The sequence below is a fragment of the Hippocampus zosterae genome, chromosome 16 (assembly GCF_025434085.1).
Source record: "Hippocampus zosterae strain Florida chromosome 16, ASM2543408v3, whole genome shotgun sequence".
In the NCBI taxonomy this organism is placed as follows: Eukaryota; Metazoa; Chordata; class Actinopteri; order Syngnathiformes; family Syngnathidae; genus Hippocampus; species Hippocampus zosterae.
Genome location: NC_067466.1, coordinates 4,489,664 through 4,516,189, shown reverse-complemented (window position 1 = coordinate 4,516,189; position 26,526 = coordinate 4,489,664). Strand labels below are relative to the sequence as shown.

Sequence of the window (26,526 nt, the reverse complement as noted above, 5' to 3'; positions counted from 1 at the left end):
GTTACATCTTTGTCCGCCTCCGTGCCTTCTCATCTTCCATTCGACTCGAGAGGTGTTCATGATCACAGAAAATCCAGCGAAGAAATCACAAAATAAATTCTATAGCCCCCCTACAGAGTTTATTTTGTGAATTCCTCGTTTGTGAATACACAACAAAGGAACACATATAAACACTTCAGTCCAGTCCAGACAGTCCAGTCTCTTACATTTTACTGACATCTGATCGTTCTGTTTTACCTACGCAAAAAGAAATGCCATCGGGGGTTATAGAATTTATTTTGTGATTTCCTCGCTTGATTTTCTGTTTTGGTGCATTATTTTCAATTTTCGTAGTTTCACTGAAGTAATCGTTAATTTACGTTTTTCGGAGGTGGTCATGAACGCCTCTCGAGTCGAACAGAAGGAGTGTAGCTCATCTAGTGGATGCATTGTTGATTGTGTCTTGTAATCCAGTGCGTCCAATATATGAAAAAAATAAAAAATAGGCCATTCATTGAAGGTGTGCCTCATAATCCAGTGCGCCTTTTAGTGTGGAAAATACGGGACACTGTATGTGTTGTTTTCATTTATCTTCACATGCACATTTCAAGTGGTATGTATCCAATGTCACTGTTTCCAGTATATTTACAGTTCATAAGAACCCAAATACTTTTCATCCAAAACAACGTTGTCGCACATTATGCTCGATGTGGATTGGAAGCAAAAACTCTGGGAGTTGGAAGGGGTATGTCGTCAATTCAAAGGTCACACAGATTTGTGTCTATGGCTGTGTCCAATTTCACAAGCGGCATTTTCGGCCGCATGACGTCATTTCCGGCGCAACGTTTCGCGTGGGGTACAAATTCACATTAAGCCCATCCGAATTCCTATTTAAAATGTTAAAGGAACCAGCTTGTGATTTTGTCTCTTTAGAATTTTGAAACCCTCAATCGGTTGACGGAATTGTCATCATGCAGCTGAAAAAGCATCTTTCTGAGGACACACCCCGTGAATTTGGACACAGCCTGAGTCTTGCGATTTTTAGTTTGGATATTCGTGTCGTTGATGACTTGGCATCAAATAATGAAATCCATTTCTTCTCCCTGCTTGCATTTATTTCCTTGAGTCCTTCTCTCAGTCATCTCTATCATGCATTTACCTCTCCTTTTTCAGATACGAGGAGGCAAGCTCATGATTTCCAACACCAGAAAAAGTGATGCTGGCATGTACGTGTGTGTTGGCACCAATATGGTTGGAGAAAAAAATAGTGATCCAGCTGAACTGGTAGTATTTGGTAAGAGATTTGTGATTCCTCTTTATCAAATTATGGTGATACACTAGCAGTGGTATTACCGTATTTTCTGGTTTATAAATCACTTTTTTCTTCAGAGTTTGGCCAGGGGTGCGACTTATGTGTGAAATTATGAACACAATATGATATCATTTTACTTTTTAATTTTAATTTCCAATTAAACCACAAAATGGCGCTGTGTTGATAAGTTGACGATCAGTCTGGTTTAAGCGATGAAGAAGAGAAAGCGCTCCATCTTCTACCTCCAGAGGTGGCGGAGTTGTTTGAAAGAGACATCGGGAATGAAGATTTCATTGGATTTAGTGATTTAGAGTGACACCGATGGTTTGGTAAACTTATTAGAATGTTCTTTATGCTCTAGTTATCTGAATAAGTCTTAATATGTTACGTGAACAGAGCCGGCACGGTCTCCGTTCGTTGGTTTCATCGTCAGGTAACGTTAGCATATCGTATACTTATACGGCCTGTTGTTCTCTATTTTATTTTTAATTTTAAATTGCCTTTCAAGATGACATGTCCGTTCTTGCTGTTGGATTTTATCAAAGGGATATCCCTCAAAAATGCGTTTTGTACACCAGAGCGATTTGTAATCCAGAAAATATGGTAGTATTATTGTGGTTTTCTGAAAAAGTAAGAATAATTTGCAGGATAATGTCATGGTGTGGAAACCTGAGTGCCAGGAATGTTAACACAATTATGAAAAAGTCAAACATGATAGAAATAAATGCTTATTTCAAGTCAAGTCAAGTCAACAGTATTTATAGAGCACTTTCATACAGCCATCGCTGCATACAAAGTGCTGTACATGGAGCGATTTAGCATACACAATAAACAGTAAGACGAAATGGTAATAAAGGCGGTAGAAAGCACCAAGCAGTAAAATCATGCTGAGTCGAGCGCCAAAGAATACAAGTGGGTTTTGAGGAGGGCTTTAAAGATGGGCAGCGAGGAGGCTTGCCGAATGTTCAGTGGGAGGTCATTCCAGAGAGAGGGACCAGCAACAAAAATGGCTCGAGCCCCTCTGAGCCTCAGTTTAGTTCTTGGTACTTCTAACAAAGACTGGTCCACAGACCTGAGGCACCGGGCAGGTGTGTAGGGGCGGATGAGCTCACAGAGGTAAGGTGGCGCGAGATTATTTAGAGATTTGAAAACAAAGAGGAGGATCTTGAAAATAACTCTAAAATGAATGGGGAGCCAATGAAGGGATGCCAGAGTAGGAGTTATATGCTCCCTCTTACGAGTACCAGTCAAGAGGTGAGCAGTGGCATTCTGGACCGGCTGAAGGTGCTTAATGGAGGACTGGCTGACTCCAAAGTACAGGGCATTACAGTAATCGAGCCGGGATGTGACAAAGCCATGGATTACTGTCTCAAAGTGTTCATGTGAGAGGAAAGGTTTTATTTTGGCCAGCTGTCTAAGGTGAAAGAAGCTGGATTTAACAACGGCACTAATTTGCCGATCGAGTTTGAAATCACTGTCCAGTTTAAGGCCCAAGTTTGAGACCGTTGATTCCAAATAAGGAGACAGGGGGCCCAAGTCTACAGGATGGAATGTACAAGGGCCACTGGGACCAAACAATATCACCTCTGTCTTCTTTTCGTTGAATTTCAAGAAATTTTGTGCCATCCAGGTTTTGATTTCTTCCAGACAGGATAGGAGTGGCCTTAATGAGAAGGCGTCTTTCTTGCTCAGTGGGACATAGATGTGGCAGTCATCTGCATAGCAGTGGAAGGGAATACCATGTTTCCTTAAGATGGAACCCAATGGGAGAAGATACAGCGAGAATAGCAGAGGCCCCAGAATTGAGCCCTGTGGAACACCACATGACAGGGGAGCAGTGCTTGACTCAGAGCAGCCAAGGCTGACACAAAAGGTCCTGTCAGCTAGATAGGACCTAAACCACTCAAGAGCACTGCCGCCAATGCCCACAAAGTGCTGCAAACGAATCAGCAGAATACTGTGATCCACTGTATCAAATGCTGCAGTTAAGTCCAATAAGACCAGACACACGTGGTCTCCATTTCCCAGGAGGATGTCATTAGAAACGCGTAACAGGGCTGACTCCGTGCTATGCATCGTTTGAAACCTGACTGGAAGACCTCCAAGATGTTATGTTCATCCAAGAAAAGTTTCAACTGCATGTGCACCACTTTTTCCAGAATTTTGGAAATGAAAGGCAGTTTGGAAATGGGCCTGTAACTTGACAGCACATCTGGATCAAGATCAGGTTTCTTGATTAAGGGTTGGACCACAGCATGTTTAAACTGTTGGGGAACTACACCAGAAGAAAGGCTGCTGTTGATGATATCCAAGACCAATGCACCAACACTCGGGAGAACCTCCTGAAAGAAGCGTGGGGGAAGAGAGTCGCAAGGGGAGCCAGATGGCTTCGTCTGGCGAACTACAATCTCTAAAAGCGCCAAGGACACAGTATCAAAAGAATTAAGTACAGCTGAACATGGAACATGGACAGAGGGGTCAGATGCGGTATTTGAGACCGGAGTCCTAGCTGTAGAGACCTTATCAATGAAAAACTGAAGGAATCTGTTGCACATCTCGGGTGAAGAATCCGAGCAAGTAGGCAGAGGGGGTTTGAGTACAGAATCTATCGTTTTAAATAGTGCGCGTGGGTTGTGACGGTTAGCTAGAATAAGGCTCGACATATTCTCTTTTGGCCTCTTTTACTGTGAGCTGGTAGTTACGCCAGCAGTCTTTCCAAATTTGATAAGAGACATGCAATTTGCCTTTTTTCCACTTGCGTTCAGCTTTGCGACACTCCTGCCTAGCTGCGCGCGTAATGTCGTTAAACAATGGCTCGGGTTTAGGCTTTGGGAGCACAATTTTAGAAGGAGCCACCAAATCCAGTGGTGGCATGACGAAACGAACCAAGAGGTGAGTTCCTCTGTGTTAGACGAGGGTACGCAAAGGTTATTAAAGGCATCAGAGAAACGACTAGCAGTGCGAGGGTTAAAAATTCGGCGTTTACAGCTAGGAGCGCCAGATTTCACAGCAGCATGTGATAAGACTACTTCAAATAAAACTGCAATGTGATCAGAAATCCCATTTTCAAGGACTTCCAGATTCAACACCGGTAGACCATGAGCAAGGATAAGGTCTAAAATATGTCCTTGTTCATGTGTCGGGCTGGTCACATACTGCACAAAATTAAAAGAGTCGATAAGTCTTAAGAAGTCTTTTGCTAGCGGTTTTTCCGGACAGCACACATGGATATTAAAATCCAATTTAATTAATATGTGCAAATATTTTGTCAACAGAAGTATATATCACATCAAGGATGTAAATCAATACATCAGCATGTCTAACAAATAATTTCAAAATATTTGCATATGAGGTTGTAAACATCAAAACCAAAATAAACTCAATACACATTTCAACCACTGACAATATTAAGATGTTTGCCAAATAACCGTCACTCTTTCATCAATCTTTTTTGGGGGGTGGGGGGATTCAACAAAAGTGAAGGGGCCTGAAGAAAATTAGCAAGCTGAAAAAAGCTAAAATGCTTAACTACCAATTACACAACTGCACAGGTGTGAGTGCACATTGTCTTTTTAAACCACTTGAGAAGGCTCTTATGGGAATCAGTATAAGTGCAGCAAAAACCTGCATTCATTTAGATGAGCAAAATCCCCCAAAATATTTTTACCCCTTCAAGGACAGGTTTGACTACAGTAGAAAGCTTATGTTGTCAGGTTACAGGGTGCTTGAAAGGGTTAAATTCAATTTGTTTGTTTGTTGTTATCGTTGTTGTTGCTATTGTTGTTGTCGATGTTACAATATATCCCATACCTATTCTGTCAACTGCAAATAAAAAACATTTCAGACACTACTGGGAGAATGACATTTTAACTGCTCCGTGTCTTAATTTGACTTGTACTAACTTTTGCCACTCTTCTATTTCGTGTTTCCTGTCTGCTGTCAGAGAGGCCAGTGTTCACTAAGCAGCCGGTGAACCAAGTGGTGTTGGCTGATGATACAGTGGACTTCTTTTGTGCGGTGCACGGAGATCCGATTCCGACTGTTCGGTGGCGGAGAGAAGAGGGGGAGTTACCTCGAGGCAGGTAAGCCAGACAGGAACAGTAACAGACTCTCTGCATTGTACACTGGTGTGTTGAATTTACTAAATTTTTCGGTCATCTGGATACAGATACATTTTATGAATAGTCTACTACTCCTGGGTGGAGTTTACATGTTCTCCCCATGCTTGCGTTTGTTTTTTCCGAGAACTCCAGTTTCCTCCCACATTCCAAAAACAAGAATGGCAGTTCAGAATCAGAATCATCTTTATTGGCCAAGTATGTAGAACACACAAGGAATTTGTCTCCGGTATAACACGCTGCACTCGTATCATCGTAAACAACAAAATCATTGAACCATTTTAGAGTAGCCAGTAGTTTTGTAGTACCATTTTGTGGTGCAAGAAGAGTGACTACGTCAGTGACTGTTTAAGGAGTTAATGGCTAGAGGGAAGAAGCTGTTTAAGTGTCTACTGGATTTGGTGCGCATGGATCTGTAGCGTCTGCCTGAGGGGAGTGGCTGAAAAAGGTGGTGGGCAGGGTGCGGGGGATCCAGGAGGATTTTCCGTGCCCTTGTCTTGATTCTTGCAGTGTGCAAGTCCTCAAGAGTGGGTAGGGCGGTGCCAACGATTTTTTCTGCCGTCCTAACTGTCCGTTGAAGTCGGATTTTGTCCTTTTTTGTGGCGGCCCCAAACCAAACCGTGATGGAAGAACACAGGATTGATTCGATGACTGCCGTGTAGAACTGTCGTAGCACCTCCTGTGGCAGGCCATGCTTCCTCAGTAGCCTCAGGAAGTACATCCGCTGCCGGGCCCTTTTCAGGATGGAGATGGTGTTGACTTCCCACTTCCCACAGTTCAGGGGGTACCCCGCTTACTGCCAAAAGACAAATGGGATAGGCTCCAGCATGCCCGTGACCCTTGTGAGGATAAGCGGGATAGAAAATGGATGGATGGATGGACCTTTAATGATACCTCAGGAGAAATAGGAGAAAAATCTCACTTGTTACAGCAGTCTTCAGTTCTCCTCTAACAGAGTCAGATTAATTCTGCTTGATGACTGAAGGGCTGCAGAACATTTTGCCATGCCTGCATTGGACTTTGCACACATGAAGAGTTTTCTTGAAAATTCCTTACTTGAACGATATGTAAATGTGTACAATGATCACAGGGATTTATATTTTTCATTGAAAGAGGGTTTCATACTGATTTGCACTTTGAATTTAAAAAATACAGTATATCTCACACACCAAATAGCAATCGAAATGAACATGATGCTTCTTAGATTAAGTTCTTCTTCCTTGAATTGCATTTATTAAAAGGATAATGTCATGTTTTTTTCCAAGTTTAAATATAAAAGGTGCCATCAAGGCTTATAAATCTTTTAAATTTCACACAGCGATATAATCGACGTCCGTTGCAATGTTGAGACTTGCAAGTTATGACTGCAATATGTGACAAGTTACACAAGCTTGACGTGTTTGCAGATATGAGATCCGCAGCGACAACAGTCTACACCTGAAGCAGGTGAGAGCTGAAGACGAGGGCACTTACACGTGTGTGTCAGAGAACAGTGTCGGGAAAGCAGAGGCAGCAGCGACCCTGCAAGTACACGGTAAGGCATTTGCAAGTAGTGGTTTATGTGTGTTTTTTTTTAACATTATAATCTTAATTTTTGAATTAAATTAAGTACACGAGACACTTCAGTTAAGGACACATACAGTATCCAATGAGCTTTGTGTGATCAAAAAATTGCATGTCCCACTTTGGTTAACAACACCTGATTGTTGACCACCCCAAGAGAACGCAGCCATGAAGGCACAAATACAGACTCCACACGTATCATTTAGGCTAGAAGAAGCAAAAGATGATGGTGTTAGACCTGGATGACTGAGAGTGAACGCAGGCACACCGTTCTCCAATATTGCTGATTGAATCTCTTTCGACAATGTCAGTCAAACTTGAACGGTATTGTTATTGCAAGATACTTGTCAAGAAATGTCAAATTAATGAAGTAAATTCAGTTATATAATTAATACAAAACAGGCTATTATAGGTGATGTCTTGCACATAATAAAGACAGCAGACTAAAGTGGAAATGTAACATGATTATACAGGCTGTAATGTGTGATTATCAAATATAAACTGCACTTGACTGTTTTACCATGACAATTTGCCACAAATTTTTCATTCCTGTGCAACATGTATGAGATCCTGTGTAGGGGTGTAGGAGTCACCAATGTGGCCCGTGAGGACCACATGAGTAGCCCGCCATTGGGGCGGACATTGTGATTTGCGAGTAAACATTATGATTTAAAAATCCAAACACTGGCAGTATTGTGAGACACCTTTAACATGATCAGAGTCTAAAAATGAAAATCAAGTTTTAAAAAGAACACTTGTAACCTGTAATATTATTAGAGGTACCGTATTTTCCGCACTATAAGGCGCTTCGGTGTATAAGGTGCGCCTTCATTGAATGGCCTCTTTTCAAACTGTTTTCATAGATAGGGCGCACTGCATTATAAGGCGCATAGAATAGAAGCTACAGTCGTGACTGCGGTTCCGTTATGCATCCAGTAGATGGAGCTATGCTAAAGGAAATACAATACAATAGAATACAGCTGTATTTATATAGAGCCCTCACTACCAATTCAGCTGTAACAAAGCGCTTTACCAAACATTTAAAATATAACATCCAAGAAACCAGAATATTGATCCATATGTGGCTCCCTTAGGATGTAGCATGAAGCACAACACAAAGTCCATAAAAATACTAGGTTTATTCCTTGGCATTAATACAAATGGCATTACAAAACAATAAATAAAAGACAAAAGTTATGAGGACAATTGATTCAACGAAAAGGCACGCAAACCTCATGGGCGCACATCCACTAATAAATATTCTGAGAAGTCTTTCTTGTCTCCCTCTTCATTCATTTAGTCAGTAGTTAACGAAGCTTTTGATATTATCTTGGTAAAGAAGTTGTCTGTTTGAGTGTGTGTTGGCGATTGCTCATGTCAATTAGTGTGGGGCTTAAATGATTTTGGGAGGTTACAATTGCTTGCTGGTAATAATCACCACTAAATAGCACAGGAACACAAACAGGAAAACAACCCAATGGGGAAAATAAAGATACAGTAATCCCTCGTTTATCGTGGTTAATGGGGATCAAAACCACCCGCGATAATTGAAAATCCGTGAAGTAGCGTCCAATTAACATTTACAGGTAAAACAAAATATTTTTTTTAAAGTCTGCAAACGGTCCGCGACAAACTGCAAAACAACAGCGAGTCATATAGAGTAACTTATACAGTACTGTACTCCATGTTTACGTAAGAAAAAAAAAATCCGCGATGCACTGAATCTGCAAGTACGCGGTTCACGATAAACGAACCGCGAAGTAGCGAGGGATCACTGTACTGTTAACACCATATATTAAGGGCATCGGATTATCGGGCGCACGTCAGCTTTTGAGAAGATTGAATGCTTTTAGGTGCAACTTACAGTGTGGAAAATACAGCAATCTGAACAAATATATTATTTCAGATATGTGTCAATTGGTAGCCTGTCGCACAATCAGGACGCATGAAGTAACGCTCAAAAATGTTGGTGACCCCTTGTATTAGTGTTTCAATTAGTATGCTTTGCAGGGTTTTAGGTTATGTCGTGTACTATACGGTAATCAAATCTTGAGAATGTACGCCAGGAGAGATTACCCCAAGAGAGACTTTGTCTGCAGGGTTAAAACAGCCAGAATTATGCCACTGGGTACAGACAGCTCTCTAAGACTATATAAGAGATGAAGTGAAAAAGTAAGGATTTAGGTTACTTTTCAAGTCTCAATTCTTCATGCCTCTGGAGAGAAAGGCAAGATCAAAAAGATCGAAATTGCATTAGAATAAAGTCGGTCTCTTGAAGAGATGCACTCAACTGCAAACGCTGTCATTTGTGACGATAAATGGGAATATTTAGAGCCATGCTCTGCAAAAGTGGATCGTGTGAGCGGGCCCTACAGTTTCTCCCTGACACCTTGGAGACACTCTAAAATGACATCCGCCCACATGCAATGACAAATACATGGTGTTTGGTGGTCTGAGCCACATATGCATGTTTACAGATGTGTGCATACTCTTATACTGTATGTGCAAAATAAACTTTAGCTGTATACTATATATATGCAGTGTGAGCATACACACATACCATTGTGTTTTTGTTGCTGACTGAAGAAGTAAGTCCAATAGGAGTTGGACAAAGAGAGAGAGTTATTTAATTTGGGCAAGAAGTGTTCTGAGAATAACTGTAATTACGAGGCACATACGAGCGTTGGACTATAATTAAGAAGTTCTTTTCCACAATTGTGTGTTTTGTCATGCGTTGACAAAGCTTCCATTTGAAAGTTGAAATGAACTAATGAATGCAGTGGATGTGCATGCAACCATAAATTATCCCACTTAAAAATGAATTTTTGCTTTATTTCCATGTCAAGCTCATCACACACATCCTAGCAATTCCATCAAAACTGCATTCTCCACCTTTGTAGTTGAATCTCACTGAATAGCAATTCTTGTATATTTATTATCCTTCATTATTATGGTATATGATTGTTTGTGTGCTCGACTTTTCATTTTTTTGAAAAGGAACAGGGAGTACAATTCACGTATAAATAAACGGACACATTTTATGATGTAGACCGAAATTGATCTTCCCCTCCTTGACAGACCAGCATCCGCCACTGATACAATGAAAACAAAGACCAAAAATTTGCCAAGGTAAATTTGGCAAGCTGTACAGAGAAAAGGTGCGGAGACTGTTCACGGCAGTCAGTGCCTGCGCCAATCAGGATGCAGAACGAAATTCACTGTTTAAAACCATTTAAAAAACTGCACTAAAAAATCAGTGAAACAGCGAAGCCGCGGAAAGTGAACCGCGTTAGAGCGAGGGATCACTGTATTACTATTTGAGCTAAGAGGGAGGCTCTTTGTTTGCTGTGGACAAGGAAAGTAAAGCCACATAACATCAAAGTGTTGAGGTTACATGTAATAGTTTCTCTTCTGCTGCGCGATACACTTAACCAAAGCGTACATTTTTAACTGGCATTCCTAAGCAAAACATGCAATTGTACAGGATGTTTTCTTGTTCTGTCCTCATAACCAAATGATAGGGTTTTGAAACTGTTTCAGTAAAGGAATCTCTACTCTGTTAAGAAACTCCATGTGAATCTACCCCCGGGGCCCTTGCAAAGAGGAGCTTTTTAACTACCTCGTCAACCTCAAACCCATAGATGGGAAAGCCCACCTTACAGTGCCCACTCCTCGTCTTCAAAGTAAGGGATGTTGATGGAATTGAGAAGGCCGTTGAAGTGTTGAATGAATCACAACATCCCGAGTCAAGGTCAGCAGTGCCCCATCTCCACTATACACAGTGTTAATGTCCGACTGCTTCCCCCTCTTGAGAGGCTGAACGGTGGACCAGAATTTCCTCAAAGCCATCCGGAAGTCGTTCGACATGGCCTTGCCAAATTCCTCAAATGCACGAGTATTTGCCTCAGTGACCAACAAAGTTGTGTTCCACTTGCCCAGCCGATACCTCTCAGCTCCCTGCGCCCTCCAGGCACTCCAAAAATGGTTCATACCATTAACTGGCGTTTGGTGCATAGGCACAAACAACAGTCAGGACAGGACCCATCCCCCCACCTGAAGGTGAAAGATGGCTACCCTCTCGTGCAGGTGGACACCAACATACAAGTGTCAAGTTAAAGGCAATACAAATGCCTACACCTGCTCTGTGCTACTCACTGTGGGCAACTCCAGTGAAAAAGAGTCCAACCCCTCTCAAGAGGGCTGATATGAGAGCCTAAGCTATGTGTTGAAAGGAGTTGCACTAGATCTATTCAGAAATTCTCAACCTCGCATGCCAAATCAGACTCCTTCCCTGCCACAGAGGTGAGATTCCACACCCATTGAGCCAGCTTCGTTAGTTAGGAATCTGACCACCATGGTACCCTGCCTTTTTCCACTGGCCAGCTCACACATTTCCCGACCCCTTGGTCCCTCTCACAGATGGTGAGCCCATGGGAAGAGGGGCACTCGTTGCCTTAACTAGCTGTGAATGGTCGGGTCCTATGGGTGCAGTCCAGAGCACCAGGTGCTCACCATCAAGTCTCACATCTGAGCCTGGCTCCAGATGGGGGCACCGGTGACCTGCATCTTGTCAAAGGAAATTGCTGTTCATAATGCTTGTTTATCGTAAGGGGTGTTTTAGATATGCTTTCACAGTTTCCTGAGCTAGAGCCTGTTTGCCATGGATGACAATGCCAGCGCATATTGCCCCAGACAATTCAATTTCTGGGATTGTTGGGACACACAAACAATCTATTACAACAAGGTGACAGTTCATGGAGGAGTTAAAATGGGCTGTGATTTTAAATTCGACTGATGGTGAGGTAGGGCGGCACGTCCGTCGACTGGTTAGCATGTCCGCCTCACGGTGCACTGGGGTTCTATTCCAGGCTGCGGGCTTCCTGTGTGGGGTTTGCATGTTCTACTCTGCTTCCAAAAACATGCATGGTAGATTGATTGAGCACTCTAAACTGTACCGAGGTGTGACTGTGAGTGCGAATGGTTGTTTGTCTATGTGTGACCTTCGATTGGCTGGCAAACAGTTTAAAGGTTATACACTGCCTCCTGCCCAAAGACAGCTGGGATAGGCTCCAGCATGCCCCCAACCCTCGTGCGGAGAAGCGGTTTGGAAGATGAATGAATACATGATTGAAATCTTGAAATGATCTTATGCTGCCTCACCTTTTCAAGCCACCCCTTCTTTACAGCCCTGCTCAGTGCCTCAAGTCAACTTATTAGTTTCTTTGAGAAGTATCGATCGCAAGACAAAAGCTCAGCAGTGGATAGAGCCCGTTCTGTTGCTAGTCCTATGCTGTGGATGAGATAATATATTTTGTCTCGCACTGGGGGAATTTGCAAGGGTCACCAAACCCATTTTTATTTTTTGGTTTCAACTCGGCATAAGACTCTGCACCTGCTTCAAGTCACTTGTTTTCATTGTTTTTAACATGTCATTTTGGTTTAATACTATTAGTTTTAATACTAGTAGTCCAATCCAACTATTACACTAATGTGACAACATGGATTGATTGGTCATTCCTTGTGAGGCACAAGGATGAACATTGCGGAAAAGTAACTGGTGTCGCCTCAGACAGTACATTTGTATTGCAGCCGAGGAAACAATTCCACGGACTTCAAAATAATGACGAACAAAAGAGGGTTTTACCTTTTTTTATATCAATGTTGACGGCATGTCGGAAAAGTTAAAGGAAACCCAATAAGATAAGATAAGAAACCCTTTATTAGTATCTCAATGGAGAAATTCCCAATTCACAGCAGCAAAGTTATGAAATGAAGAAGCAGAACAACTAAATATAGGAGCTGCTGGAAAGGCAGCCACTCTCGCGGCGCCATTTTGAAGTCAAAATAACAAAAATAACACATCACATAGGACACAGACAGTCGTGCAATCTTCACCAATTTTCTGCATACACGTTGTTGTCTGAAGCAGTTCTAGATGAAAGAGGAGAGGATCAAAGTGTCCTTTCACCAGTGGATCAGAGACGACATGCTGAAAATGAGCACACGTCTGCTACAAGCTAAGTTTTGAAAGCAAACACGAAGCTCTAGCATCCATTGAGGAAAAGAAATTAGTTCATTTCTCCTGTCCCACGTAATCCGCTTCAAACTCCAAGCCGCGACTCCCGGTTCCAAATCCGCATCGGCGCTCCGCGCTAACGCTCCTTTTTTCTCATCGTCGGCTCCTCAAGACTTACATCAATCCAGCCGCAGACCGGTCAACAGCACTGATCTCTCCGCTGAACAAAGCGGGGCTGTGAAAAATGCTGCCCATTACAGGCGCAAGGCACAAGCGCCCCGGGACTGTCCAGCAACGACAGTCAAATGGCGCCGACATTCCTCCCATTCAAAAACAGTGCTGGTATACCCATGCTGCCGAGAAGGCACAACCACCAAGCACAGAGTCTCCTCCTTGATGAATGTTGTGACCAAAAAATGCTGAAAAAAGTCCACATCAGGTCCACACGACGTAACAACAAACACAAAGTTACAAAACAAACACAAAAACAACAAAAAAAGCAAGGCTCTTGGGAGCACTCGCTGACGGCTGCCTACTCGGGGGCCATCTTGACTTCAAAGATGTACATGACTTCAATACAGGTACAGGAGACACTTTTGTGCCAATTCCTGGAACTCAAAATATCAAACTACTTCTACCGGCGCTCCAAAACAAATAAATAAATAATATTACATTACGACATACAACATTTTTTAAATTGCTAATAAACTGAATGTTAGGTGATGGGAATTGCTTCACACAAAGATACGCTGCTCTGTTTTAAAACTGTTAGCCATATCCCAAGAGCTCGCTCGTGTGTATGAGAAATGAGGTGAAATATGAATTCAGCAACATGAGCATGAGAGTGCATTGACTCGAGCAAAGGTGTGCATGACATGCACTGCATCAGTGTGGGATTGTGACAGCTGCCTGTCACATCATTTTCCCCAGGGAATTCTCCCAGGGAGTGTGGGGTTGTTTGTGTTCCACATGTGTGACAGCTTTAGAATCATGTTGCAAATGTCGTGTCCTGATTGTGCGTGGGGGGCAGGGGAGGTGTGTGGCATTACCTGAGCGCTTTGTCTTCCTTTGCCGATGGAACTAATTAGAGCGCTATGATCTCTCCCACTTGGAGCACTGCATGTGGTGATTGAATAGTAGGTCTACTTATTTTGTCTAGCCAACCTGTAGAATAAAACATCACAAATTTTAAATCCTGTCCACACAGGAACGTTAAATATTTAATAATGTTAGCTAAAAAAAATCAAGGTTATGGATCATTTAATTAAAGATTAAAACAAGCGAACATGAAAATGAAATTTTCCAGCTCAGTAATAAAGCCGACTCGGATTCAGCTAATTAATAATTCCGATTTATTGCCACTCATCACACAAACCGTTATTTTCATTCAGTTTGTCAACATTTTTAAAGGAATGATTGACTCCAGCATTAATTGCAGAGTTTACATTGAGATTAAAATGGCATGGTTTTTCAAGATGATAGCGCATCTTGCCGTGGAGCCAAAACCACAAAAACCCTCCTTCATGAAAAACAAATACCGTATTTTCCGCACTATAAGGCGCTTCGGAGTATCAGGCGTACCTTCGATGAATAGCCTATTTAAAAAAAAAATGTATTAATATATAGGGCGCACTGCATTACAAAAGCTACAATAGTTGCTGTGGTTTCGTTATGCATCCACTAGATGGAGCCACGCAAAAAATACAATACAGTACAGCTTTTTTTATGAAGCACTTTCACAACCGGTGCAGCTGTAGCAAAGCACTTTGCACAACTAAAATATTATGCAATATATGAGAAAATTGAAGGTTTTTGAGGCACCCAATAGTGCGGAAAATACAGTAATGTCAATGTCATGTGAATGGTCCAAATTTCAATTCAGGGAGTGACATTGATGACCAGGAACATATTTGTCACTGTTTAAGTCCATGACTATTAAATGGCAAAAATGTGACTGACTCTGAAGGTTTTCTGTCTTGCCAGTTTTTTCTTTGCAAGTTGGTGTAAAATTCAATAAAATGGGGAGGGATTGCTGTGTCAATATTTTCCACTACAACAGGTCACTATTTGTCGATCTTTATCATTAATTTTTCAAAACCCTGTTTTGATTATATCCCCCAATGTAAAAATGCTGTCATGTGTCCAAAATCTAAAGCTCAGTGTCGCCCCGCACGAACCCATCATTGCTAATTATTTATTCCAGCCGCAGGCATTGTGCTCATTTGCCTCCCCGAACCTAACATTGTTATAATCCAGACAGAGCTGTGAAGAGAACCATAAACAGATTTTTAATAACCTACAGTATTTCTAGCTGTCACAGTATTTGGGTCAGAGTCATGACAGACAAGAGGGAAAATGTTCAGGTGTTTGCTCAATTTAACTCTATGGCCTGTTAAGCACTAATCACGCTCATCATACAAATGGACTTAATTGGACAGCTAGTTTTCCTGTGATGTCATGCACCTTTGGATACAGGCGCAAAAAAATGCTGAAGAGCTGTGCATTGTCTTGTTTTGGTGCGGATTGAGCCTTTGTATACATCTTCCACGAATCTGCAGAGCTGATCTCACACTGGCCAGATATCAAATCCATACGCGTGTGCTTGTTCACACATTGATTCATAAAGTACAGTAAACATCTTAAGGGTGGCTATTTGTCAATTGTTGCTATGGTATTATATTCCTTGCATACATCCATGCACAGAAAAGCAGGATTCTTTGATTCATACGATGGCAGCTCATGACGCCCACCATGCAAACGGCTTTCTAGCCCTAAAGCTCAGGTTGGACAACATTTTGGTTCAAGTTATACCAAGATGATCAGTGAGTGAAACAGTGTCCTTTCCGCTTGTCTTCGCACGGCAGTACGAGATGTATCGGAATTGTCATTGTCAATGGCGGCCATTTTGGAACTGCATCCAAAGTTACTCTGTCAACTTTATAGTCGTCATTTTAGCACAGCTAAGATGAGTGGAAAACTCTTAATGTCGCTAATATCAAGTGATTAAGGTTATACAGTGACAAAAGTGTTCATTAAACTGCTGGTCTTGCCGTCTCAAGCCTAGCTTACTCTTTGCAATATGGCAGACAAACAAATACTGTTAAACTTTCTATTGCGCTTTTTTTTACCTTTCAGTATGAACATTTTCTACATTGTCACCTCATTCACCCAGCCACACACTTATGAATGGAATTATCACCATGATGGCAAACTAACAACTAATTCGCACCCTAATGTATGCTTAACCTTTTCATGCACCAATAATGATATCCTGTAACATGATGAGCTGACCATGGTAGTGACCTCTGTCCCTGGAAGGGTTAAACCAAGAACGACTTGGGATTTTACTGTGAAACAAACCCACAATCACAAACGGCTTGTCGAGAGACAATACATCCAATCCGCCCTTCCATGTGTTTTTTGCATTTGAATGTTCCATGGGTTGCGTTATATAGCATTGCACTGCTTTTCTCGAATATTTCAGGTCTTGCATCACCCTACGCAGAAACTCTGGTCCATGAGTTGGCAGGGGCTGTATAGTATTGTCATTTGTTTTACCTCAGAGTTTGAAATCCACACTTCCAACAGCATGAATCCACACTGATGTATAGGTTTAGTGTGGCGCCTGCATCAATCATCCCAATACCATCCACCCCCATCTCGGGGCAGGCACTGTCATGAGTTGCAACACATTTTGTGAATTGGGGTGCCCTTTGTGATTAAACAGAGTGGAGTGTCAATAATAGTTAAAGTAGAATCATGAATAAGGTCGAGATTAGGCATTCTCATTATCTGACGTGCAGTTGCTTTCAGTAATTCATCATGCATTATCCATCATGCGTGCCAGTAGCGTTTTTCATCTGAGATCAAATGAATTTCATGTTCTTGAAAACAAATTAAATTTGCTGACTTGTAGAGGTACAAAAGGTGGCACCGACACTGTGGTTCAACGATGAGGCATGCGAAGCTCATTTGCTCGGAAGATATTTTTTTCTGTTGTGGAGAAAATGCGGCCCTTGTTTATGGATCTGTGCCTTTTGACTTATTCATCAATGAACAATTGAAAGACAGGCTAGAGATCCGGTGGGCATCAGGGCAATTATTTAGGATGTGTGAAGGAATTGTGATGCATTCAATCCCCATGTGTGGAGCAAAGCCTGGCACTTGCTACTGAATCAATGGAAATCAAATATGTGAATGTTACAAACACATGGACTAACTGTTAGAGAAGAGAAAAAGTGGGGAAAAAAGACTAGCTCCAGTTTCTCGGTCTTGTCTCGAATTCGACTCGAAATTTCTCGAGCTCAGATTGGCTGGATTCGGATTTTTCTGTCAACACTGGTCTAGACCAGCACTAATCTGCTGTTCTTCAAATTCATGAATGTGGTAATGAAGGGAAGCACTTCGTGAAACAGAATACTTTCAATTCATGTGTGACCACCACAACACGATCGTGACTCCAACCCTCGCCGTGTTGCTGTGGCTTTTTTAATAGTGGTGTCAGTATTATGAAACCTGAGCATTTGAGTCACAAAATGCTCCAGCCTCTCAGGTTCTTATATGCAACCAAGTTTGATTTTTAAATCCATACATAAATAAATATATTCCTTTTATTTTATTTTATTTTTCAAGAAATAGCTTTGATGGTTGTTCGTCTGTGTGCTCTGTGATTGGCTGGCTGGCAACCGATTCAGGGTGTCCCCCGCCTACTGCCCGAAGACCCCCGCGACCCTAGTGAGGATCAAGCGGTTCGGAAGATGAATGAATGAATTAATTTGTGTGTGCTGTGCTTTTTCAAAGAGTTGCAAATGCAGCATTATTGTCTGTTTTTTAAAATTGATTTTGATGGTCTTGGTCTTGTCACCGTCTTGACTTGTCTCATTCTTGGTCTTGACTTCGAGATCCCAAAAGTCTTTGTCCTGTCTCAGTCTTGCTGAATTCTAGTCCTTGGCATATTTCGGTCCAAAATAGGGTGGACCGAAATTTAAGCACACATTTAAGCACTACGCTAATCATGCAATATTGACAAATTGTGGCTTATGCAAAGCAGTAATATTTTAATTTAGCCGGGATTTACGGGTGTTGCATTTGGGTTCTTTGTTGTGCACACCCACGATCAATGCCGGATTTTACACATTTGATGTGTGTGAATTATTCTGTCACGTGTTTTTGTGATGATAAAGAGATGATAACGATGAACATCCAGGGTATGGATATAGAGAGGGTGACCTCCTACAAGTACCTTGGTGTTCTTCTGAACGACAAACTGGACTGGTCTACAAACACGGACACCCTGATTAGGAAAGGACAGAGCCGACTCTTCCTACTCAGGAAACTGAGGTCTTTTGGGGTTCAGGGGTCACTCCTTAAGACGTTCTATAACTCGGTGGTGGCCTCGGCCATCCATTATGGCATTGTCTGCTGGTCAGGCAGCATCTCAGCCCGGGACAGAAAGAGACTGGAGCGACTGGTCAGGAAGGCCAGTTCTGTCCTGGGTTGCTCCCATGACACTCTGGAGGAGGTGGGCAACAGAAGGATGCTAACTAAGCTAAAAGCTATGATGGCCAGTCCCTCCCACCCCCTCCAGCCCGCCCTGACAGCACTTGGTAGCTCCTTCAGCCAGAGACTGTTACACCAAAGCTGCAAGAAGGAGAGATACCGACGCTCGTTCCTACCGACTGCTGTCAGGCTGATGAATAAAAAATAACAATCATAATAATAATAATAATTAAAGTATGTGAAGGAAAATTGTAAATAGTACTGAGATTTATCCATTGTGTTCATATTGTATTTAATTGAAAGATGTTTGTTGTTTTTTTTTTTTTCTCTTTCTCCTTTCTTCTTTCTACATACATTCTTGCTGCTGGAGGCTGTAAATTTCCCCAGTGTGGGACGAATAAAGGATATCTTATCTTATCTTATCTTAATGCTTTCAACTTGCCCAAACTGATGTCAAAAGCATGTACTGACTGCTAAATATATACATATCGCACAGATATTACATATCGTTACATGTGCAGCAAGATTTAAATGTTTCTTTTTTTTTTAAGTATTCTGGAAGTCAATTTTATGATCCTCTTTTCATCAGTGCCACCTCAGATTCTGGTGCGGCCACGGGACCAGATCACTGCACCGGGTCGCACTGTTTCAAAGAGTTGCAAATGCAGCATTATTGTCTGTTTTTTAAAATTGATTTTGATGGTCTTGGTCTTGTCACCGTCTTGACTTGTCTCATTCTTGGTCTTGACTTTGAGATCCCAAAAGTCTTTGTCCTGTCTCAGTCTTGCTGAATTCTAGTCCTTGGCATATTTCGGTCCAAAATAGGGTGGACCGAAATTTAAGCACACATTTAAGCACTACGCTAATCATGCAATATTGACAAATTGTGGCTTATGCAAAGCAGTAATATTTTAATTTAGCCGGGATTTACTTGTGTTGCATTTGGGTTCTTTGTTGTGCACACCCACGATCAATGCCGGATTTTACACATTTGATGTGTGTGAATTATTCTGTCACGTGTTTTTGTGATGATAAAGAGATGATAACGATGAACATCCAGGGTATGGATATAGAGAGGGTGACCTCCTACAAGTACCTTGGTGTTCTTCTGAACGACAAACTGGACTGGTCTACAAACACGGACACCCTGATTAGGAAAGGACAGAGCCGACTCTTCCTACTCAGGAAACTGAGGTCTTTTGGGGTTCAGGGGTCACTCCTTAAGACGTTCTATAACTCGGTGGTGGCCTCGGCCATCCATTATGGCATTGTCTGCTGGTCAGGCAGCATCTCAGCCCGGGACAGAAAGAGACTGGAGCGACTGGTCAGGAAGGCCAGTTCTGTCCTGGGTTGCTCCCTTGACACTCTGGAGGAGGTGGGCAACAGAAGGATGCTAACTAAGCTAAAAGCTATGATGGCCAGTCCCTCCCACCCCCTCCAGCCCGCCCTGACAGCACTTGGTAGCTCCTTCAGCCAGAGACTGTTACACCCGCGCTGCAAGAAGGAGAGATACCGACGCTCGTTCCTACCGACTGCTGTCAGGCTGATGAATAAAAAATAACAATCATAATAATAATAATAATTAAAGTATGTGAAGGAAAATTGTAAATAGTACTGAGATTTATCCATTGTGTTCATATTGTATTTAATTGAAAGATGTTTGTTGTTTTTTTTTTTTCTCTTTCTCCTTTCTTCTTTCTACATACATTCTTGCTGCTGGAGGCTGTAAATTTCCCCAGTGTGGGACGAATAAAGGATATCTTATCTTATCTTATCTTAATGCTTTCAACTTGCCCAAACTGATGTCAAAAGCATGTACTGACTGCTAAATATATACATATCGCACAGATATTACATATCGTTACATGTGCAGCAAGATTTAAATGTTTCTTTTTTTTTTAAGTATTCTGGAAGTCAATTTTATGATCCTCTTTTCATCAGTGCCACCTCAGATTCTGGTGCGGCCACGGGACCAGATCACTGCACCGGGTCGCACTGTAACCTTCCTGTGCGGCACGAAAGGAAACCCTCCACCGGCTGTCTTTTGGCAAAAAGAAGGAAGCCAGGTATGAAATTGTCTTGTTTGTTTTTAAATCCATTATAAAGTAGTCAAAACACATTCTTCGGGTTGTATTTTTTTTCTTACATTCAAGTGCATTTTTAAATTTGGAATACACGCTTGCCATGAATAAATATGCACAGGATATGTTGAATATACAGTACATCATACTAACCATTTTGATGCTTTAGGAAAAACTTGTTAGTTCTTCTCTTGACCCAGCCTTCTTTTTTCGGTCTGTGTTGCACCAGCACGACACTCACCCACACATGCGTTCGCACCTTCCAATCATTTTCTCGACTCTTCGCATCAGAGTGTGAGTGTGCTTTGGCTGGCACATGTACAAATGTGTCCGTGTGTGGGTTTGCACAAAGTGTGTGATCAGCTTTGAAGCATGTTGGAATGCACTGAAAGACCCGATGAGAGCGTGTGGGTGCTCTGGTTTACGGTTCAAGATCGGCCCGGCAAGATTGCTATCGGGTGAGAATTTATTTCGGAGATAGAGCATATGCGAAGGGGGAGAGAAATCATGGAGGAGGATGACACACTGCATGAATTCGATGCGGAAACAGGATGAAAATTAAAAATAACTTTCATGTATGTATTCATTTCAAACCATGATGGGAAGCTCTTACATGCAATTAGATGACCATGTCGAAAACCACAGTCATTTTTGCTCCCATTATATTTTGAGTTATTTTTTTGGGGGATATATTTTTATTGTTTTGTAAATATATCGTTGCAACAAAGATGAGGATAGGTCATAATAATTGTGTGTCTACATTAATCTCAATGGACAGGAAACTCTAGAGAGCAAGCAGAGACAGCACAGCTGTAAACTCTCCACAGGTACCACCAAAGCAGTGTAGTCCACTCGTAGAACAATGTCTGTGTATCACACTTCCGACAGCGTGCCCCAGAGCAACTGTGGCTACAGATTGGAATTTACCAGAGTTTGAATCTGTGAGTGCATGAATAATGAATGCACCGTGAAGCGTCTTTGAGTGTCCACAAAAGCGCAATATCAATCTGATGCATTATTATTATTACTATTGTTATTATTGTTGTTCTTGTTTTAATTAAAGCAAGGAATAGTAAATAGCATATTAAATCCAATATACCCAGCAAGAAGCCAGCATTCCTTCAAACCGGGAAAGGACAAAGAGGACACACATCCATGAACAAATGGCGACATATCCAACAACTACTTTATCATTCAGACAGCATAGAAACAACAGGTGTTAAACATGAAGTTAATTTGCACTGGTTTTTTGTTTGTTTATTTTGTATTCCTCCAGATCTTGTTGTTCCCTATTCAGGAACAGTCACAACAAGGACGTTTTTCTGTGTCGCTTAGCGGTGAGCTAACCATCATTGATGTCCATGTCGAGGACTCGGGTTACTACATTTGCCAGGCCATCAGTGTGGCGGGCAGCATACTTACAAAAGCCCTGTTAGAGGTGGAAAGTGGTGAGTTTTACACACACTAATCGCATGCGCACACACACACACACGATTGTATGATTCTATGTGGGGAGGTAGAGCCAACATTGCCTCTGCAAATTGCTGGAGTAATGTGATTTTTTTTTTTCCCTAATGTGGACATGATTTTCAGTTCCCACACCACATTAAGTCCTCATGAATGACAGAGTGCCTGAGCTGAAATACAAATACAGCAATTAGAAGACTGACAAAAAGAACAACTCAAAATAATATATATATTTAATCTGCTTCCCATACGATAACCAAATTGAAGGATCTTTGTCCCATGTATTACTGTATTTTTTGGACTATAACTCGTCCTGTACCAGTTTAAAAAAAAAGCATTCTTCAGAAGGGGCGGCCCGGTAGTCCAGTGGTTAACACGTCTACTTCACTGTGCAGAGGTGCCGGGTTAAATCTCAGCGCCAGTCTCACTGTGTGGAGTTTGCATGTTCTCCCTGGGCCTGCTTGGGTTTTCTCCGGACACTCCGGTTTCCTCCCACATCCCAAAAACATGCATGGCAGGCTGAATGAACACACTAAATTGTCCCTAGGTGTGAGTGTGAGCGCGCATGGTTGTTCGTCTCTGTGTGCCCTGCGATTGGCTGGCAACCGGTTCAGGGTGTCCTCCGTCTGTTGAAAATGAATGAATGAATGAATTGTCAAGAAGGGATAAAAATAAAAAAAACTACATACCGTATTTTTTCACGACTATAAGGCGCCATTAAAAAGTCTTACATTTTCTCCAAAATGGACAGGACGCCTTATAATGCGGAGCGTCTAGTGTGTGCGCCGAGTTCCAAAGCCTGACTGAGAGCACCTCTGGCCTACACGCTGTTTATACAGAGAAAAGACGGGCGTGAGTGACGACTGGCATGCGGAAGTTCGCCAATGAGTAAAGGGTGGGCGTGTGAGAGGACACTAAAGGCACGCCCCTAGCAGGTACCAGTCGCCAATGAGTGAAGGGTGGGCGTGTAAGAGGACGCTAAAGGCACGCCCCTAGCAGGTACCAGTCGCGTGAGTACATTGGAAAATGGCGAAATAAAGTACAACCGGACTCAGTTTTGCTTCCGTTGCCTTAAAAGCGTGTTTTTAACGTGCTTGCATGCAATCCGTCTGTTTAAGCTGGCGTATGTTTTACCATGCCTGGCTGCGCCCAATAATAAAGTGCGTTTTGTGCATGTGTTAAATACAGAAATAGCACCCCTTACTGAGACTGCACCCAACAATACGGTGCACCGAATTGTCGTGAAAATACGGTACTCTATGTAGGAAGCTCGCTACCCAGCTAGCTAGATCGATAGTTATAGAACTTTAGCACTTGACTGCACCATCTCTCACCCCTTATTAAAAATGTAGTCCTATAACATAATCCATATTTTTATACCTAAATAAATACCTCTAAACTGATTACGTGTTTTTTTTCTGTGTAACTACTGTATGTTGGATAACATTTCTTTTGTGTGTGTATATTCTGAATATGTGACACCGGTGCACGTACTCCCGTTACTCCCTGCCTGCCTATAAGTCGTCCTATATTTGTTGAACAGTAGTCTGTAATTATGTCTTGTTAAAACATGGCTGACTGTTTGGGAAATTATTAAAGAGGAATTAGGACAGGTGTCACCAACATTTTTGAGGGTGAAAGCAACTTCATGAGGACTAATTGTGTGAAGGGCTACCAAATTTAACACACGTCTGAAATAATACATTTGTCCAAAATACCTTCAATAATATGAGCATGTGTTATTTTTAATACTTGATGATTTAAATTGTCAGACTTTGATCGTGTTGGTCTCACAATACTGCCAGTGTTTGCATTTTTAAATCATATATTCTACAAGCAAATCACAATGTCCAGGCACTGGCGGGCTACTCAAGTGGTCTTTAGGGGCTGCTTGTGGGCACCATGTTGGTGATCCCTGAATTAGGGCCTATTAAAAATAAATAAGTACAATTGTAGGGCCATGTCAGCCTGGAATGTACTGGCCGTCCGAATTTTCAAGTGATCGAGTCACTTCTGATTAAAGCTCTGCCTAGTTTACTTAATCACAAATCCTCTTTTAAATTGTGAGAGAGATACAATTTGTTCCCAAGAAGCAGATTTGGTTGATTGATTTACCGTATTTTCACGACTATTCGACGCATCGTAGTAATGGCCGCAGTCTCATTAATGGGTGACATTTCTGTATTTTACACATACACAGGACGCACCGTACGAATGGCCGCAGTTTTACAGTGGTAAAACATACGCCAGCTTAAACATACGGCATGCATGCGCGCACTCTAACACTTTAGCTTGAAGCATACGGTAGCATGCCAAGACATACAGATAAGATAAAAACACGTTTTTAAAAAGGCAACGAAAGCAGAACTGAGTTCGGGTGTATTTTATTTAGCCATCGTACAATGTTCTCAATGTTTTTCGATCAATCATCACCCAGAAATCCATCAAAGTCCTCATCCTCTGTATCAGAAGCAGAGGACTGCACATCTCAGTTGTCATTGAATGCATCACATGCTAATGTGAGTTGCTACGCATTGCCGAGCGGAAAGAAGGAGTAGCAACAGCAAAGTCAACATTTCTCTCGTGTGAAGCTTTCCCACATTTGAAAGTAAAGAACAGAGCGAGTGCGTGTGTGTAGAAAGAATTGAACAATTGTGCAAGTACCGTAATCCATTAAAAACGCCGTGTTCCCTCTCGTTGTTGCGTATTGTGGCGTAACTCGCCAAGCGCTGCCTCTCACTCTTTGTAAAGTTGTGTTTGCCACCGATCATCCATTGTTCCCATGCCGTTTGCAACTTTACTTTAAACGCCCGGTTGATGCCAATGTCCAGCGGTTGGAGTTCTTTAGTCAAGCCTCCGGGAATAACGGCAAGCTCAGAGTTCATTTGCTTGACTTGTTTTTTTCACCGCTGCTGTGAGATGGGCACGCATGCCAAAAGCATAACCGGTGGCTTTAAGTTTGAACTGAGCTTCGTAGGCGTGTCTTTTTGTCAAATTTATTTTCAGGGGTTCTTAGAAACCAAAACCGGAGTTGTTTTGCAACAATGCACATTGCCACACTCTATACAAGTGTTGGTACTGGCTTGAGGCGTCCACTTACACGCCCACCCTTCACCATTGGCGGACTAGCTTGCCTGTCCTCTCTCTCCCTCTCTCTCTCTCTCTCCCTCTCCATATATGTATATATACACGCCCACCCTTCCCTGATTGGCCGACTTTCCCGCATGCCTGGCCACAGTCACTTCCGCCTTTTCTCTATATAAACAGCGTGTCGGCTGTCAGTCAGATTTTGGAACTCAGCGCATATAAAGGACGCTCCGCACCATAAGGCGTCCTGTCCATTTTGGAGAAGATTTAAGAATTTTAATGCCGCCTTATAGTCGTGAAAATACGGTAATTGTTTTCTTTTGAGGAATGAAGATGGATCAAATGCATTTTACTTCTACTTTTAAACCTTAAACATACATTTCAGAATTTAACTGGATATATCATATATACACGGTCAGGCAAAATGATCTGAAACATTTGTAGGTTAAATAAAATGCAAATAACGTAAAGAAACAAAAACGTTTTTTTATTGTTGAAAAGTGCATATAATGCCATTTTGTTTCATTATGTTTTAAAAATTAAGTGGAGTTCTGGCGGTGCGGGGTCGGTCGGTTGTTTTTCGTTTCACTGCAGATCCAGTAGCTCTGAAGTTGGTAACCCATAACAATTTCTTCCTTCACCAACGGTCGGAAACGTTCAACCCCGGCAGCAGGATAGGGACTTTATTAATTCAGTTTCTTTTTTTTCCTCTTTTTTAACCCACTGGATTTAGGTTACAATTCTACATTTTACACGATAAACATTCCCCGCTGGGCTGGAGGCATAATGCTCAATCTCCTTTCAATGTACTCTGATGTAAAGTCAAACATCCAACAAATCTGTCTCAAATTAAAATAGCCCTCCCCCATTTGAAGAAACAGCAGGGGTTCTTATCTGATGTAATCAAAGCAGACAAGCGGTGAGGGCAAATCACCCGACTGCAACATATGCTTCCCTCAAATTAGGGTTTTTGTCTGGTGGACTTTGTACATCTCGAGTTGGTTCCAGAAAATCTTGGATTGGTTGGCAGTCAATCGCTGGGCACGAATGGAGAAACAACCATTCACACTTTAGTTTAAGCCTTTGGTCACTTTAGAATATTCAATGAAACGCTAGCCTTTGTGTTATTGTAATGTTTGAATCTTGAACATCAAAATTGTGAGGCAGGCATGCTAACCACTCATACACCAGGTTGGCTGTAATTATTTTTATTTATTTATTTTTATTGGGGAGGGGTGACAATAACAATTAAAATATAGGAATACTAAAAGCTACAATAACCAATATTATAACTCTAGAAATGGCAAGATGTGCTGCGATAAATCGTACAGCATATTTAATTCAAGTGATTCATGTATCTATTTAATAGTTTCAACATTTTACAGATGGGCATCAGCTTTATAT

General features: G+C 41.9%; 2 protein-coding genes across 5 annotated transcripts in view; one reads left to right on the top strand and one right to left on the bottom strand.

Annotated features, from left to right (window-relative positions):
* LOC127587804 (uncharacterized) overlaps positions 1 to 26,526 on the bottom strand; it is a 265,695-nt gene that overhangs the window by 2,007 nt on the left and 237,162 nt on the right. The window lies entirely within an intron of this gene.
* Positions 1 to 26,526, top strand: part of robo3 (roundabout, axon guidance receptor, homolog 3 (Drosophila)) — a 216,117-nt gene that overhangs the window by 139,358 nt on the left and 50,233 nt on the right. For all 4 annotated transcript variants that reach the window (XM_052046220.1, XM_052046222.1, XM_052046219.1 and 1 more), the window contains exons 4-8: positions 1,153 to 1,273; positions 5,235 to 5,373; positions 6,816 to 6,943; positions 20,429 to 20,553; positions 21,845 to 22,016. In XM_052046220.1, the coding sequence (XP_051902180.1) occupies positions 1,153 to 1,273; positions 5,235 to 5,373; positions 6,816 to 6,943; positions 20,429 to 20,553; positions 21,845 to 22,016 (685 nt within the window). The remainder of the gene's footprint in view (positions 1 to 1,152; positions 1,274 to 5,234; positions 5,374 to 6,815; positions 6,944 to 20,428; positions 20,554 to 21,844; positions 22,017 to 26,526) is intronic.